Source organism: Bombina bombina, chromosome 1 (assembly GCF_027579735.1).
Source record: "Bombina bombina isolate aBomBom1 chromosome 1, aBomBom1.pri, whole genome shotgun sequence".
NCBI lineage: Eukaryota > Metazoa > Chordata > Amphibia > Anura > Bombinatoridae > Bombina > Bombina bombina.
In genome coordinates, this window is record NC_069499.1 from 734290611 (window position 1) to 734307394 (window position 16784).

The 16784-nt window shown below is 42.6% G+C and overlaps 1 protein-coding gene across 1 annotated transcript in view; it reads right to left on the reverse strand.

Annotated features, from left to right (window-relative positions):
* LOC128645919 (kelch-like protein 13) overlaps window positions 1-16784 on the reverse strand; it is a 370359-nt gene that overhangs the window by 222125 nt on the left and 131450 nt on the right. Inside the window, exon 2 of the mRNA XM_053699248.1 lies at window positions 12921-13062. Within this exon, the coding sequence (XP_053555223.1) occupies window positions 12921-13062 (142 nt within the window). The remainder of the gene's footprint in view (window positions 1-12920; window positions 13063-16784) is intronic.

A 16784-nucleotide genomic window follows, 5' to 3' on the forward strand; every position in this document is an offset into this window, starting at 1 on the left:
CATCTATCAGCGCCGCTCCCGGGTCTCTGGACCTGGATCCGTAACAAGGAAGCTTGGCGTTCTGGCGAGACGCCATTAGATCCAGTTCTGGTTTGCCCCAACGACGAATCAGTTGAGCGAACACCTCCGGATGAAGTTCCCACTCCCCCGGATGAAAGGTCTGGCGACTTAGAAAGTCCGCCTCCCAGTTCTCCACGCCTGGGATGTGGATCGCTGACAGGTGGCAAGAGTGAAACTCTGCCCAGCGAATTATCTTTGAGACTTCTAACATCGCTAGGGAACTCCTGGTTCCCCCTTGATGGTTGATGTAAGCCACAGTCGTGATGTTGTCCGACTGGAATCTGATGAACCTCAGTGTTGCCAACTGAGGCCAAGCTAGAAGAGCCTTGAATATTGCTCTTAATTCCAGAATATTTATTGGGAGGAGTTTCTCCTCCTGAGTCCACGATCCCTGAGCCTTCAGGGAGTTCCAGACTGCGCTCCAACCTAGAAGGCTGGCATCTGTTACAATCGTCCACTCTGGACAGATGGACCCGAGAAAGCCACCAGAGAAGAGAATCTCTGGTTTCTTGATCCAGATTTAGTAGAGGGGACAAATCTGAGTAATCCCCATTCCACTGACCTAGCATGCATAATTGCAGCGGTCTGAGATGCAGGCGCGCAAATGGTACTATGTCCATTGCCGCTACCATTAAGCCGATTACTTCCATGCACTGAGCCACTGACGGACGTGGAATGGAATGAAGGACACGGCAAGCATTTAGAAGTTTTGACAACCTGGACTCTGTCAGGTAAATTTTCATCTCTACCGAATCTATAAGAGTCCCTAGGAAGGAGACTCTTGTGAGTGGTGATAGAGAACTCTTTTCCACGTTCACCTTCCACCCATGCAACCTCAGAAATGCCAGAACTATCTCTGTATGAGACTTGGCAATTTGAAAGCTTGATGCCTGTATCAGGATGTCGTCTAGATACGGAGCCACCGCTATGCCTCATGGTCGTAGAACCGCCAGAAGTGAGCCCAGAACCTTTGTAAAGATTCTTGGGGCCGTAGCTAACCCGAAGGGAAGAGCTACAAACTGGTAATGCCTGTCTAGGAAGGAAAATCTTAGGTACCGATAATGATCTTTGTGAATCGGTATGTGAAGGTAGGCATCCTTTAAGTCCACTGTGGTCATGTACTGACCCTCTTGGATCATGCGTAGGATGGTTCGAATAGTTTCCATTTTGAATGATGGAACTCTTAGGAATTTGTTTAAGATCTTTAGGTCCAAGATTGGTCTGAAGGTTCCCTCTTTCTTGGGAACCACGAACAGATTTGAGTAAAAACCCTTGCCCTTGTTCCGTCCGCGGAACTGGGTGGATCACCCCCATTATAAGAAGGTCTTGTACACAGCGTAGAAATGCCTCTTTCTTTATTTGGTTTGCTGATAACCTTGAAAGATGAAATCTCCCTTGTGGAGGAGAAGCTTTGAAGTCCAGAAGATATCCCTGGGATATGATCTCCAACGCCCAGGGATCCTGGACATCTCTTGCCCACGCCTGGGCGAAGAGAGAAAGTCTGCCCCCCACTAGATCCGTTTCCGGATAGGGGGCAATCCCTTCATGCTGTCTTAGGGGCAGTAGTAGGTTTTCTGGCCTGCTTGCCCTTGTTCCAGGACTGATTATTTTTCCAGGCCTGTCTGTAACGAGCAACAGTTCCTTCCTGTTTTGGAGCGGAGGAAGTTGATGCTGCTCCTGCCTTGAAGTTTCGAAAGGCACGAAAATTAGACTGTTTGGCCTTTGATTTGGCCCTGTCCTGAGGAAGGGTATGACCCTTACCTCCAGTAATGTCAGCGATAATTTCTTTCAAGCCGGGCCCGAATAAGGTTTGCCCCTTGAAAGGAATATTAAGCAATTTAGATTTAGAAGTCACGTTAGCTGACCAGGATTTAAGCCATAGCGCTCTGCGCGCCTGGATGGCGAATCCGGAGTTCTTAGCCGTTAGTTTAGTTAAATGTACAATGGCATCAGAAACAAATGCATTAGCTAGCTTAAGTGCTTTAAGCTTGTCCATGATTTCATCCAATGGAGCTGAGTGAATGGCCTCTTCCAGAGACTCAAACCAGAATGCCGCAGCAGCAGTGACAGGCGCAATGCATGCAAGGGGCTGTAAGATAAAACCTTGTTGAACAAACATTTTCTTAAGGTAACCTAATTTTTTATCCATTGGATCCGAAAAAGCACAACTATCCTCCACCGGATAGTGGTACGCTTAGCTAAAGTAGAAACTTCTCCCTCCACCTTGGGGACCGTTTGCCATAAGTCCCGTGTAGTGGCGTCTATTGGAAAAATTTTCCTAAACATAGGAGGTGGGGAAAAGGGCACACCAGGTCTATCCCACTCCTTGCTAATAATTTCTGTAAGCCTTTAAGGTATAGGAAAAACGTCTGTACACACCAGCACCGCATAGTATCTATCCAGCCTACATAATTTCTCTGGAATTGCAACTGTATTACAGTCATTCAGAGCCGCTAAAACCTCCCCTAGCAACACACGGAGGTTCTCAAGCTTAAATTTAAAATTAGAAATTTCTGAATCCGGTTTCCCTGGATCAGATCCGTCACCCACAGAATGAAGCTCTCTGTCCTCATGTTCTGCAAACTGTGACGCAGTATCAGACATGGCTCTCACAGCACCAGCGCGCTCTGTCCTTATCCCAAAGCTATCGCGCTTGCCTCTTAATTCTGGCAATTTAGAGAATACTTCTGTCAGGGTATTATTCATAATAGTGGCCATGTCTTGTAAAGTGATTTGTATGGGCGTCCCTGATGTACTTGGCGCCACAATATCACGCGCCTCCTGAGCGGGAGGCGAAGGTACTGACACGTGAGGAGAGTTAGTCGGCATAACTTCCCAATCGTCGTCTGGTGATAATTCTTTTATAGATAAAGACTGACCTTTATTATTTAAAGTGAAATCAATACATTTAGTACACATATTTCTATGGGGCTCCACACTGGCCTTCAAACATAATGAACAAACAAATTCATCTGTGTCAGACATGTTTAAACAGACTAGCAATGAGACTAGCAAGCTTGGAAAACACTTTGAAATAAATTTACAAGCACTAAATAAAACGTTACTGCGCCTTTAAGAAGCACAAAAAGTTGTCACAGTTGAAATAATGAACCAAATCAGTTATAGCAACCAAATTTTCACAGTAAATGTATTAAGTTAGAAGAGCATTGCACCCACTTGCAAATGGATGATTAACCCCTTAATACCCAAAACGGATAATAATATAGAAAAAAATGTTTTTTAACACAGTCAAACACACTGTCACAGGTCTGCCGTGACTGATTAAGGAAGACAGAGACTGAATTTTTACTGCTCAAAAAAGCGCTAAAATAGGCCCCTCCCACTCATATTACAACAGTGGGAAGCCTCAGTTAACTGTTTCCATGCAGAAATATAAATCAGCCATGTGGAAAATTCATGCCCCAATAAATTTTATCACCAAAGTACCTCACAAAAACGATTAAACATGCCAGCAACCGTTTTAAACATCTTTTTCTTTTATTTTTTAAAGAGTATGTATCTCTATTGATAAGCCTGATACCAGTCCTTCTACTGCATTTAAGACTTATTACATTACTTCAGTAATAGCAGCATTTTCTTAGTCAAATTCCATTCCTAGAAAATTACTTTACTGTATATACATTAATCAGCCTGATACCAGTCACTTCCACTGCATTTAAGGCTGTACTTGCATAACATCGGTATCAGCAGTATTTTCTTAGTCAATTCCATTCCTTAGAAAAATATTTTACTGCACATACCTTATTTGCAGGGGACCCCGCACGCTATTCCCTTTCTGAAGTTACCCCACTCCTCAGAATGTGCGAGAACAGCCAGTGGATCTTAGTTACTTCTGCTAAGATCATAGAAAACACAGGCAGATTCTTCTTCCAAATACTGCCTGAGGAAAAAAAACAGCACACTCCGGTGCCATTTAAAAATAACCAACTTTTGATTGAAGAAATAATTAAGTATAAAACACCACTCTCCTCTCGCGACCTCCATCTATGTTAAGAGTTGCAAGAGAATGACTGGATATGACATGTGAGGGGAGGAGCTATATAGCAGTTCTGCTTTGGGTGATCCTCCTGCAACTTCCTGTTGGGAAGGGAATATATCCCATAAGTAATTGATGACCCGTGGACTGAATACACTTAACAAGAGAAATTACGGTTTCCTAATGATCAGATGCAGGCTCATTCTGCAAGAGCAGAAAATCATCTATAAAATGATATATATGAAGTTAAATGAAGCAAAGCTCAAACTGATATTCACAAATTAAAGGCATAATGTCTATCCCATCAGATACACACAATCATTTGCGCCATTTGGGATCACAACACAGTAAGCCTAAATGCAATCTTGCTGTAGAATGGTCTTTAGATTAACACAAACATGTAACTGAAATTGTACATAACTATGAGGGGAAACACATAAAACCAGTTAAAACATAGTATATTTCTAGGTATACTTAAGAAAATCTCATTAAAAAGGAGGAGAAAGTACAATTATCTAGTCTAAAAGTGTCCAAAAGAAATATTTCCTTCCAGTATCGTAAAAAATAATAATAATCCACAGTGCATTTTTATCTCATGAGGGTGTAGCAGGGGGTTATACAAAAGCAGTTGGTATATTCTTACTCTTAGTAAGGTACTTAAAGAATGAAACATCCCCCGCCCCTTTCCTGAGATTGCTCACAGAATCACTTTGCCAAAGGTTCTCCTCTCCTCTAAGCTGCTCAGCTACATATTGGAAAGCCACGACCTATAAGCGTATTCAATAGTTACAAATACTTCAGTTTTTACTAATATTTATGCTACTGAGAGGAAAAAAAAAATTATGCTTACCTGATAATTTAATTTCCATTTGTGGAGGAAAGTCCACGGCTTCATTCATTACTTGTGGGAATTAAGAACCTGGCAACCAGGAGGAGGCAAAGACACCCCAAACAAAGGCTTAAATACCCCCCCCCCAATTCCCTCATCCCCCAGTCATTCTGCCAAGGGAAGAAGGAACAGTAGGAGAAATACCAGGGTATAAATGGTGCCAGAAGAACAAAAATAAATTTAGGTCCGCCCACTGGAGAAACGGCCGGGAGCCGTGGACTCTCCTCCAACAGATGGAAATTAAATTATCAGGTAAGCATAATTTATGTTTTCCATCTTAATGGGAGGAGAGTCCATGGCTTCATTCATAACTTGTGGGAAACAATACCCAAGCTCTAGAAGACACTGAATGAAAAAAAATGGGAGGGCAAAAGGAGGCAGACCCTAAACTGAGGGCACCACAGCCTGCAAAACATTTCTACCAAAAGCCGCTTCCGCCGAAGCAAAGACATCAAATTTGTAAAATTTAGCAAAAGTATGTAAGGAGGACCAAGTAGCCGCCTTACAAATCTGATTCATAGAGGCCTAATTTTTAAAGGCCCATGAAGAACCCACAGCCCTAGTTGAGTGAGCCGTAATCCTCTGAGGAGGCTTATGTCCCGCAGTCTCAAAGGCCAAGCGAATAATGCTCCTCAACCAAAAGGATAGGGAAGTGGATGAGGCCCCCTGAGCTTTCCTGAATACACCACAAATAAAGACAAGGTCTGTCTGAATTCTTTCGGAACATATAAACGACATCAAACAAGGAAAATTAACAACACTAGTTAGTCATTTTAGAGACAAACATAGTAAAGATCCCATATCCCTCTCATGGACTATTATAGAAGTGGTACATACCGACAATAGAGGAGGGGATAGGGATGCTCTCCTTTCAAAGAGAGAGATTTTCTGGATACACAGGTTAAACACCAGGGTCCCAAATGGTTTTAATTCTGAATTTGATCTAATAAACTACTGGTGTTGACCTGTGTGTCCAGAGAAAATGTTATTTACTATAAATTGTACAATAAGTACATTTATAAACCCTATTCTCCAATGAAAGATTATTCTTAACTTTGTATCTAAATGGATTATATTAACTTTAAATGTTTTTTATTTACATACAAATGTACAGTCGTAAATGCACAGCACACAATCAGGGAGAAAGACACACAGCTTGAGTATTAAATTTAATTCACGGAAGCAGTGTGTCCTTATCTGCATATAACACACTATATCCACTTTATTCTTAATGCTAATTGAGCAATAAATTCAAGTGGTATACTATGTATAGGGGACAACCAATAGCAAGTGATAATGGAAACATTTCCCTTAGTTATAAATAATAATAATAATATGTAAGATAGCCCAGTTTAAGTGTAAGAGACAAGCAATAGGATTACAAAGTGTTAACTTTTTAGTGTAATAGTAAACCAGTAGAGTAACCACAATACAGGGGCGTTCACATCATTAAGGAGGTGGAGGTGTATTTGTGTTTTATGACTTAAATAGAAGTTTGTTAGAGATACCCTTCAGCTACGATTACGGCAAAAGCCGAAAAGCGCCAGCATCGGGGTACGTGAAGTACCTCCATCCACTTTGTTGCCTTGAAGGGTTCAAGAATTGCTAACCCGTTTTTCCATGTACAATTTTATTGCCAATAAAGGATCGTAAATTTGTTCAAACTGGTGCCTGCAGCTTTACTTTTGTTGATTGAATTCTTTCGTGGCCTGAAGATACAACTTCAAGGCACGAACCACATCAAAATTATGAATTCAAAGAGAACCCTATTAATGGGGAGGGAAAAAAAGAATGCTCTTTCTGCACATCCAAATTATGAAGTAACCTTTCATTTGAAGAAGAAGGGTTAGGACACAAGGAAGGAACTACTATCTCCTGATAGATGTTACGATTCGACACAACCTTGGGAAAAAATCCCAACCCAGTGCGAAGAACAGCCTTATATGCGTGAAAAAACAGGTAAGGAGGCTCAGATTACAAGGCCGCCAACCCAGAGAAACGCTATTCTTTACTAATCGACACTTAGCTACCAGAGATACCCCAAACTAGCTGCGAGAATAAGGAGTTTCAGTTTTGATCGCAAGAGGCTGACGTCACTCTCACCGACTACAGCTGAGTGAAGATACATGTGACCACAGAACCACCTGACGCAGCAGAAAGCGGAAGTGAACTACACACACACACATATAGCGGAGGTCCCTGTGGAGTATTAGCTCATCTAAGATCGAAGAAAGCAAACAGAACCGCTGGAGCGGCTGAAATTTAGTGCCACCAGTACTGGTTTGCATCCTCTACCACACTAACACGGACCACAAAAGTACTCCTCTAGATGTAGAGAGAGTATAAAGCAGGTATTATTCGGCTCTAGCAGCTGCATCGATTTCATTGTGATTCAAAAGCTGATCAGTACACCTGTCTTTTTAAACCTTCCTTTTATTGGGTGGGGGGGGGGGGGGCAGCACATACCTTAAACAAGAATATATTTGAAATTCTCTAGCCACATTTTTCACGGTTAGTTTTTTATCACGGACGTCCAGTGAAGCGCTTATACATAATAGTTTATATTATATTTTCCATGGCCATTGTATGTTGTGTTTTAGTATATTATTTGTCCTGTTTTATTAAATTTTATGTTTCATCATTAAATTATATGTACAATTTAGTTTACTTTTTATTGTAGAACTTAATTTATTGGGCTCCTTTGCAAACGTATCTATCCAGATATACCTTGTCCTATGCTGTAAGCCTAATTCTTAGGTTCTACTTGTTTGGATTTATTTGTTTGGTTCTATTCTTAGTAGACACTAAATTAACAAGGCTTACCTTATACTCATTGTCATTCATTCCTATTTTATTGTAATTTATTAACTCTACATTGTGTTTAGGATATCACATTTTTTTTATATATTGCATATAGCATTATTGAACTTAAATTTATTATAATCTGCTTATTTAGAGATAATCCTTAGATTATAGGTTGTTATTTTTTAGATATTATCCTGTATACAGTATTTTGTATCTTTGTTGTATGACCATCTATATAGCTATATCCTTTTTTTCCCCTAGCTTTTAGCGCCAGTACCCCTGCTTTGTTTTTGGCAAAGCAGGCATTAAGGTGTTCTATAGCGCCAGCTTTCCCTTGTTCACATTACGAAGCCGCCAACTCAGACTCTGCATGCCAATGCAATAGCCAACAGGAATATAACCTTCCAGGAAAGCATTTTAATGTCAAGCAAATGCATAGGCTCAAACGGAGCCCTCAGCAAAATCTTAAGTACCAACTTTAAGCTCCAAGGGGGAGCAGAATTTCTAAAGACAGGCCTGATCATAGACAGACCAGGTTTATGGAGGGTTAAAGGAAATCAGGCCTGATCCTAGACAGAGCCTGAACAAAGGACGGAATATCAGAAAGCTCCGCAAGCTTCTTGTGTAACAGTACAGATAAAGCCGAAATCTGTCCTTATAAGGAACTGGCGGCAAGTCCCTTCTCCATCCCATCCTGGAGGAAGAACAGGATCCTGGATACCCTAACCTTGTGCCAGGGATATCCAAGTTCCTCACACCAGGACAAGTAGGTCCTCCACACCTTATAATAGATGCGATGAGTGACCAACTTCCTGGCTTGAATGAGAGTACCAATCACACTCTCAGAAAAACCTATCTTGGCTAGGACTAAGCGTTCAATCTCCACGCAGACAGCCTCAGAGAATCGAGAATTTGATATAGAAAAGGAACCTGAACCAGCAGGTCCCTGCGACAAGATAACTTCCATAGCGGAGACAATGAGATCCCCACCAGATCCGCAAACCACATCCTCCACGGCCACGACAGAGCAATTAGAATTGCAGAGGCTTGCTCCTGCTTAATGTGGGCCACTACTCGAGGCAGAAGTGGTAAGGGTGGAAATATGTAGACTAGGTTGAACTCCCAAGGCATCGATAAGGCATCTATCAGCTCTACCTGGGGATCCCTGGACCGCGACCTGTATCTGGGTAGCTTGAAGTTGAGTCTAGATGCCATGAGATCTATCTCCAGCGTCCCCCATCTGATGCAGATCTCCGCAAACACCTCGGAATGGAGAGACTATTCCACCAGGACGAAACTATTGTTTGCTGAGAAAATCCGCTTTCCAGTTGTCCACACCCAGGATATGGATTGCTGAAAGTGAACAGTTGTGGGTCTCCACCCACTCCCCTCATGGCTAGGGAGCTTCTCGTTCCCCTCTGATGGTTGATGTAAGCCACTGAGGTAATGTTGTCCGACTGGAATCTGATAGATTGGGACGACCCCAGAAGGAGCCAAGCCCTCAGAGCGTTAAAGATCGCTCAAAGTTACAGAATATTGATTGGGAGGAGAGACTCATATCGAGTCCACCTGCCCTGTGCCTTCTGGCACCCAAAACAGCTCCCCATCCTGACAGACTTGCGTCCGTGGTCACAATCTCCCAGCATGGCCTCAAGGAGGATGTCCCCTGGGACAGTTGGCCCGGGCAGATCCACCAAGAGAGGGATTCCCTCGCTCGGTTGTCCAGAGATATCTGTTGGGATAGGTCTGAGTGATCACCGTTCCATTGTCTCAACATGCACAACTGAAAATGTCTGAGATGGAACCTTGGCGAATGGAATGGCATCTATGCTGGATACCATGAGCCCAATCGCCTCCATACACTGGGCCAAAGATGGTCTTGAGGAGGTCTGAAGGGCAAGACAGCTGGACGCAATCTTGCAACATCTCTGATCTGTCAGGAATATCTTCATGGGAATGGAATCTATTATCATGCCCAGGAATTCAACTCTGTTGCTGGGAACCAGAGAACTCTTTCCTACATTTATCTTCCATCCATGGGATTGAAGGAGAAGAAAAGCCCTCGAATAGTGCTCTGCGAGACTGTAGAAGGCAGCCTGGACCAGGATGTCATCCAGATAAGGTGCCACTGCAATATCTCTGACTCTCGCCACAGCGAGCAGCGCTCCCAGGACCTTTGTGAAGACTCTTGGGGCAGTCGCCAGGTTGGGCCATAAACTGGAAGTGTTGGTCCACAAATGCAAATCTTAGGAACCTGAAGTTATCCCTGTGGGTTGGCACGTGAAGGTATGCATCCTTCAAATCTATTGTAGTAATGAACTGTCCCTCTTGAACTAGGGGCAGAATTGACCTGATCGTCTCCATCTTGAACGATGGGACCGACAAAAACTTGTTTAGGCACTTTAGGTCTAGGATCAAACGGAACGTGCCCTCCTTCTTTGGGAGCACAAAAAGATTTGAATAATACCCCAGACCACTTTCTGCCATAGGTACTGGTACGATTACCCTGAGAAAGGAGATCTCTTACGCACTCCAGAAAGGCGTCTCTCTTCTCTGGTCTCGAACCTTATCCTGTAACCCTGGGCGCAGACTTCGAAAACCCAAGGGTCCTGAATGTCTCTCATCCAGGCCTTCGCAAAAAGAGATAGTTTGCCCCCTACGCTATCCATAGACGGATCGTGGGCCGTCCCTTCATAACGATTTTGTCTCGGCAGGTTTCTTGCTCTACTTGGCTTTGTTCCAGGATTTAGCAGATCCCTTGGACTGCTCGGTTTTCATGGCAGGTTGCTGGCGTTAGAACTTGTCCGAAGGAAAGGGACAAAAAGTAGACCCCTTAGGTTTATTCTTCTTATCCTGTAGGAAAACACCCTTGCCTCCCCTGACCGTAGATATAATAGAGTCCAGACCCGGACCAAAAAGAACCTTCCCCTGAAAAGCGAGGGAAAGTAATCTAGACTTGGAAGTCATGTCAGCAGACCACGACTTTAAACCACAGAGCCCTACGAGCTAGAACAGAAAAACCTGATGTCTTGGCATTCAGGCGAATAATCTGCATATTTGCATCACAGATGAATAAATTACCTACCCTTAAGCCCTTAATTTGTTCCTGTATCTCCTCGAGGGGAGTCTCCACCACGACCATAGCCAATGGGGCAGCTACCTACTGGTGTGATGCTCTAACCACCAACGTTGCCGGTTGGAAAACTAACCCAGTGAGCTGAAACATCTATCTCAACATTGACTCCAATTTTTTATCCATGGGCTCCATGAACAAAGAGCTATCTTTGAGCAGGATAGTTGTGCACTTAGCGAGCGTGGAGATAGAATCATCCACCTTAGGGATGGACCCCCACAGCTCAAGCGGCGTGTCAGGAACGGGGAACAGTTTTTTTTAAAAGAAGTAGAGGGAGAAAAGGACGTGCCAAGTTTCTCCCAATCGTTCTTAATAATATTAGCCATCTTAACGGAAACCGGGAAGGTCTGAGGCTCCGTAACCTCTAACGTAGCAAGCACCTCTTTCAACAGAAAGCGCAAATGCTCCATCTTAAACTAGAGTCTGGCTTTTCCGCAGTCAGAGGTCTAGAAGTTGCTGATTCCGACCCAGAAAGAGTGTCCTCCGAAGAGTCGGAGTCGTCTTCATCAGAGGATAATCTATCAGAGACATCCAACGGAGTAGATGATCCCTGGAACAGATAGCTATGTTTCACCTTTCGCTTGTGCTTAGCAGGGCATGGTAAGGCATTGAAGGCCGCAGAGACTGCCGTTTGTAACTGCTCAGCGAAATCTGGTGTTCAAAGGGCCCCTCCCGCGGGAGCATTAATAGTGCCCTGAGGAGCTGCATGTGTAATCTGAGATGAATATAGGGAACACACCTTGTGGGACGGAGAACCCTCAGAGGTGGACAGCTCAGTTGTACTGAACATCTTATTCTTTTTAGATATTGCAATATTATCAAAGCATGTGGAACATAATTGAGCAGGCGGATCTACCGGAACCACCTCACAAAAAAACAGGAATTAGATTTGGATAAAGAGGGAGTACACTAACATATCAGAGTCCTCCATAGCTTGCGCTTTTATTACGGACTAGATAGAAATTAAACGGCACCTTTATAGCCCAATGGCCGGGGCAGTCACCACCTCCTATGACCCGGACCACATAGAAAACGCTTCGTCTCCTGCAACCGCCGGTCAAGAAAGAGGAAATTAAAAAGGCCACACCCGGTTACATGGAGTGTCGTGCAGGACCACCCCTGCATTAACGAGAAAACGTGCCAAAAAGGTTGCGTCGATGTCTCTCTAAGGAAACCTGAGTGTTCACACATTGACAGAGCCTCATCCCACACATGTCGCGGCATCAAACACAATAAAGAATATTATGCATAAATCAATAATCCCCTTTCCAAGGATATTAACCCTTGATTCTATAAAGATAAAAGGAGACACACTGTGACCCTGTCTTCTTGCTTTATCAAATGTGTATAAATGAAACTATCTTACCAGAATCTACTACGTGGAATAGGAACACGACCTTTCAAGTGTGACAGGGTAGTAGCATCGCTCCTGACATGGACTTGAGCGCAGAAAAGCAGGCAGCGAAACTCGACAACGCCGATTGCTTATGGAGATGTTAATCTGAGTCAGGATGGTTTCGCAGAGAGACTCTCCCTGCATCTCCGGACTCTAACCTTCATCCAAGCTCTCACTAAGAGGCTGACAGGACTACTTAAAACTCCAGTCCCATTCCAAAGAGTACTACCCTCCATAAGAGACTACTCCAAATCTTCCGACACTTCTCTGCCAACCTCCTGTGACAAAAGGCAAAGAATGACTGGGGGATGAGGGAAGTGGGGGAGGTATTAAGCCTTTGGCTGGGGTGTCTTTGCCTCCTCCAGGTGGCCAGGTTCTTAATTTCCACAAGTAATGAATGAAGCCATGGACTCTCCTCCCATTAAGATGGAGAGGTGTTTCTTCTGGACACTTTCAGATACTTAATTTGATCATCCTTCTTTAAAAAGAAAATATTTAAATGGTTTTATGGTTTAATTTTTAGCGAGCCAAAAGTCGGAGTTTACTTCCTAGAAAAGAGGGGGAAGTTAAAGGGAGACAAAACCCAAAGTTAAAAAGTAAGGCTAATATAAACACACACATACACAAAGACAAAACATACCTGTAACACAACTGAACTGTGAGTATTGCTGGTGAAAAATCTAGTGGTTCCGGTCTTTGAAGACTGAAGGTGTGCAGACACACCCATATCGTTGTTCCCAAGAGAGACTTTCAAATGAGGATCTTCCTCTTCAACCAAAGATCTGAAAAAAGTAATACATGGTAACAAAACCGATCTTAAACATGAAAACAAAATTTGACCAATGGGGAAGAGGAGCACAAGATTAAACAATGTTAAAATGTTACAGCATAACCCATGCTATTTACAGATACCGTTTAAAATGGAGTATGGCTGTTGTGCAAAATAGGACAAATAAATCCATGTTCTTCTTGTGCTGCTATCGCGGGTGCTTTTTAGAAATAAATACAAAATCACTACATATTTTTTGTAAATAGAAGAGATGAGGAAGGAGTGGGCAGAAAGAGAAAGGGGATCGAGAAAAAAGACAACATAGGCAGAAGGAGGGTGGGACAGAGGAACAGAGAAAGGTGTGAAGAAGATGAGAGAGCAAAAGGAGGGAAGAGAGGAAAGAGGAAGGGAATGGAAAATCAGAGCGGTTAGGAAACAAAAGAATAACTGTGTGGGTTTTATATAAAAACAAAATGATCACATGTATTGATCTTGAATCAAGAAATACAACAAAATTAGTCATGTTGGCATAAGGAGTCACTATGCACAGAAGCACCTAGAATAGTGCCGGTAAAAAACTATAAGCGTGTATTGTAAAGACTAACAAAACAAAAAACTGTACACTAAAACATTTTTTTCCACTAAAGAGACACAAACAATAAAAACCATATAGCCAGAAGTATACCATGAGTAAACAGAAGCAAACAAAACCACCTGAGGAACTCAGGGTGCATTAGGGTAACACAAAGCAGGTGATCCTATATTAGCAACCCACTGATATGGGAACAGACAGGGTGCCTGGAGTGCAAGATATAAACTTTACCATATAACCCTAGAGATGGCTGCAGGAATATCCATGGTCAAAGACCCAAGAGTCCCAACACAAGCAAAACTTGCAGCCCTGTAGGCCCAATAGAAACAGTCTACTAACAGAGGTCATGGAGAGCACAGCCATAAACTAGAGCAAGAAGGGTAACATCTTTTTTATTTATTTTTTCGTTACTCTGTACTCAGTAGTGTAAAGCATAGCTGCAAGTCCAGACCACACTACATAAAAAATGCTTACAGGAAGGAAGGAGATATACGCAGACAAATAGAATAGTATGTATAGGGGAAGGAAATTCTCAGAATTTCTACCAATTCACAAAAAGTAATATACCACTAACCTGAAAAACATTATCACAAGAGAAAAGAGTAATTTCTCCTGTTAAGTGTGGTCAGTCCACGGGTCATCATTACTTCTGGGATATTATCTCCTCCCCTACAGGAAGTGCAAGAGGATTCACCCAGCAGAGCTGCTATATAGCTCCTCCCCTCTACGTCACCTCCAGTCATTCTCTTGCACCCAACGAATAGATAGGATGTGTGAGAGGACTGTGGTGATTTAATTAGTTTATTACCTTCAATCAAAAGTTTGTTATTTTATAATAGCACCGGAGTGTGTTATTCATTCTCTGGTAGAATTTGAAGAAGAATCTACCGGAGTTTTTTCTATGATTTTAGCCGGAGTAGTTAAGATCATATTGCTGTTTCTCGGCCATCTGAGGAGAGGTAAACTTCAGATCAGGGGACAGCGGGCAGATTAATCTGCAAAGAGGTATGTAGCAGTTTGTTATTTTCTGACATGGAATTGATGAGAAAATCCTGCCATACCGTTATAATGTAAACTCAGCCTTAAATGCAGTAGATGTAGCTGGTATCAGGCTGTCATGTATGTATATTTTACACTTCAGTATTCTGGGGAATGGTACTTCACTGGATTTATACTGTATGCATAGACTTAACCTAATTTGCAGGGACTTGCAATAGGTTTTAAATAACAATTAATTTATTGAGGTTAAACGTTTTTTTGCTGGCATGTAAAAACGTTTATTTCTCTGAGGTACTGGGTGAAAAAATGTTTTGGGCACTATTTTTTCCACTTGGCAATAGTTTTTGTTTAAATTAAAGCAGTTCACTGATCTCTCTCACTGTTATGTGTGAGGGGGAGGGGCCATTTTTGGCGCTTTTACTACGCATCAAAAAACTCAGTCAGAGGTTCATTTTCTTCCTGCATGATCCGGTTCATCTCTACAGAACTCAGGGATCTCCAAAGCCTTTTTTTGAGGGAGGTAATCATCACAGCAGAGCTGTGAAGATTGTAGTTGACTGTGATAAAAAACGTTTATTTGTGTATTTTTTCTGCTGCCTGGGTTAGTTATCCTTTGCTAATGGGAACAATCCTTTGCTAAAATTGTATATTTCTGACAAAGATTGATGCTATAACTTAATTATTTTCAACTGTCATAATTTTTTCTGTGCTTCTTATAGGCACAGTTCGTTTTCATATTATTGTAAATTACTTGAAAAAGCATTTCCAAGTTGCTAGTTAATTGCTAGTGTGTTAAACATGTCTGATTCAGAGGAAGATACATGTGCTATATGTGCTAATGCCAAAGTGGAGCCCAATAGAAGTTTATGTACTAACTGTATTGATGCTACTTTAAATAAAAGTCAATCTGTACAAATTGAACATATTTCACCAGACAACGAGGGGAGAGTTATGCCGACTAACTCGCCTCACGTGTCAGTACCTGCATCTCCCGCTCGGGAGGTGCGTGATATTGTAGCGCCGAGTACATCTGGGCGGCCATTTCAAATCACATTACAGGATATGGCTACTGTTATGACTGAAGTTTTGGCTAAATTACCAGAACTTAGAGGCAAGCGTGATCACTCTGGGGTGAGAACAGAGTGCGCTGATAATATTAGGGCCATGTCAGACACAGCGTCACAGGCGGCAGAACATGAGGACGGAGAACTTCATTCTGTGGGTGACGGTTCTGATCCAAATAGATTGGATTCAGATATTTCAAATTTTACATTTAAGCTGGAAAACCTCCGTGTATTACTAGGGGAGGTGTTAGCGGCTCTGAATGATTGTAACACAGTTGCAATACCAGAGAAAATGTGTAGGTTGGATAAATATTTTGCGGTACCGGCGAGTACTGATGTTTTTCCTATACCTAAGAGACTTACTGAAATTGTTACTAAGGAGTGGGATAGGCCCGGTGTGCCGTTCTCACCCCCTCCGATATTTAGAAAAATGTTTCCAATAGACGCCACCACACGGGACTTATGGCAAACGGTCCCTAAGGTGGAGGGAGCAGTTTCTACTTTAGCTAAGCGTACCACTATCCCAGTGGAGGATAGCTGTGCCTTTTCAGATCCAATGGATAAAAAATTAGAGGGTTACCTTAAGAAAATGTTTGTTCAACAAGGTTTTATATTGCAACCTCTTGCATGTATTGCGCCTGTCACGGCTGCAGCAGCATTTTGGTTTGAGTCTCTGGAAGAGACACTTCAATCATCTACACTAGATGAGATTACAGACAAACTTAAAGCCCTTAAGTTAGCTAACTCATTTATTTCAGATGCCGTAGTACATTTAACTAAACTTACGGCTAAGAATTCCGGATTTGCCATTCAGGCACGCAGAGCACTGTGGCTAAAATCCTGGTCAGCTGATGTTACTTCTAAATCTAAATTGCTTAATATACCTTTCAAAGGGCAAACCTTATTCGGGCCCGGGTTGAAAGAGATTATCGCTGACATTACAGGAGGTAAAGGCCATGCCCTGCCTCAGGACAAAGCCAAACCTAGGGCTAGACAGTCTAATTTTCGTTCCTTTCGTAATTTCAAAGCAGGAACAGCATCAACCTCCTCTGCACCAAAACAGGAAGGAGCTGTTGCTCG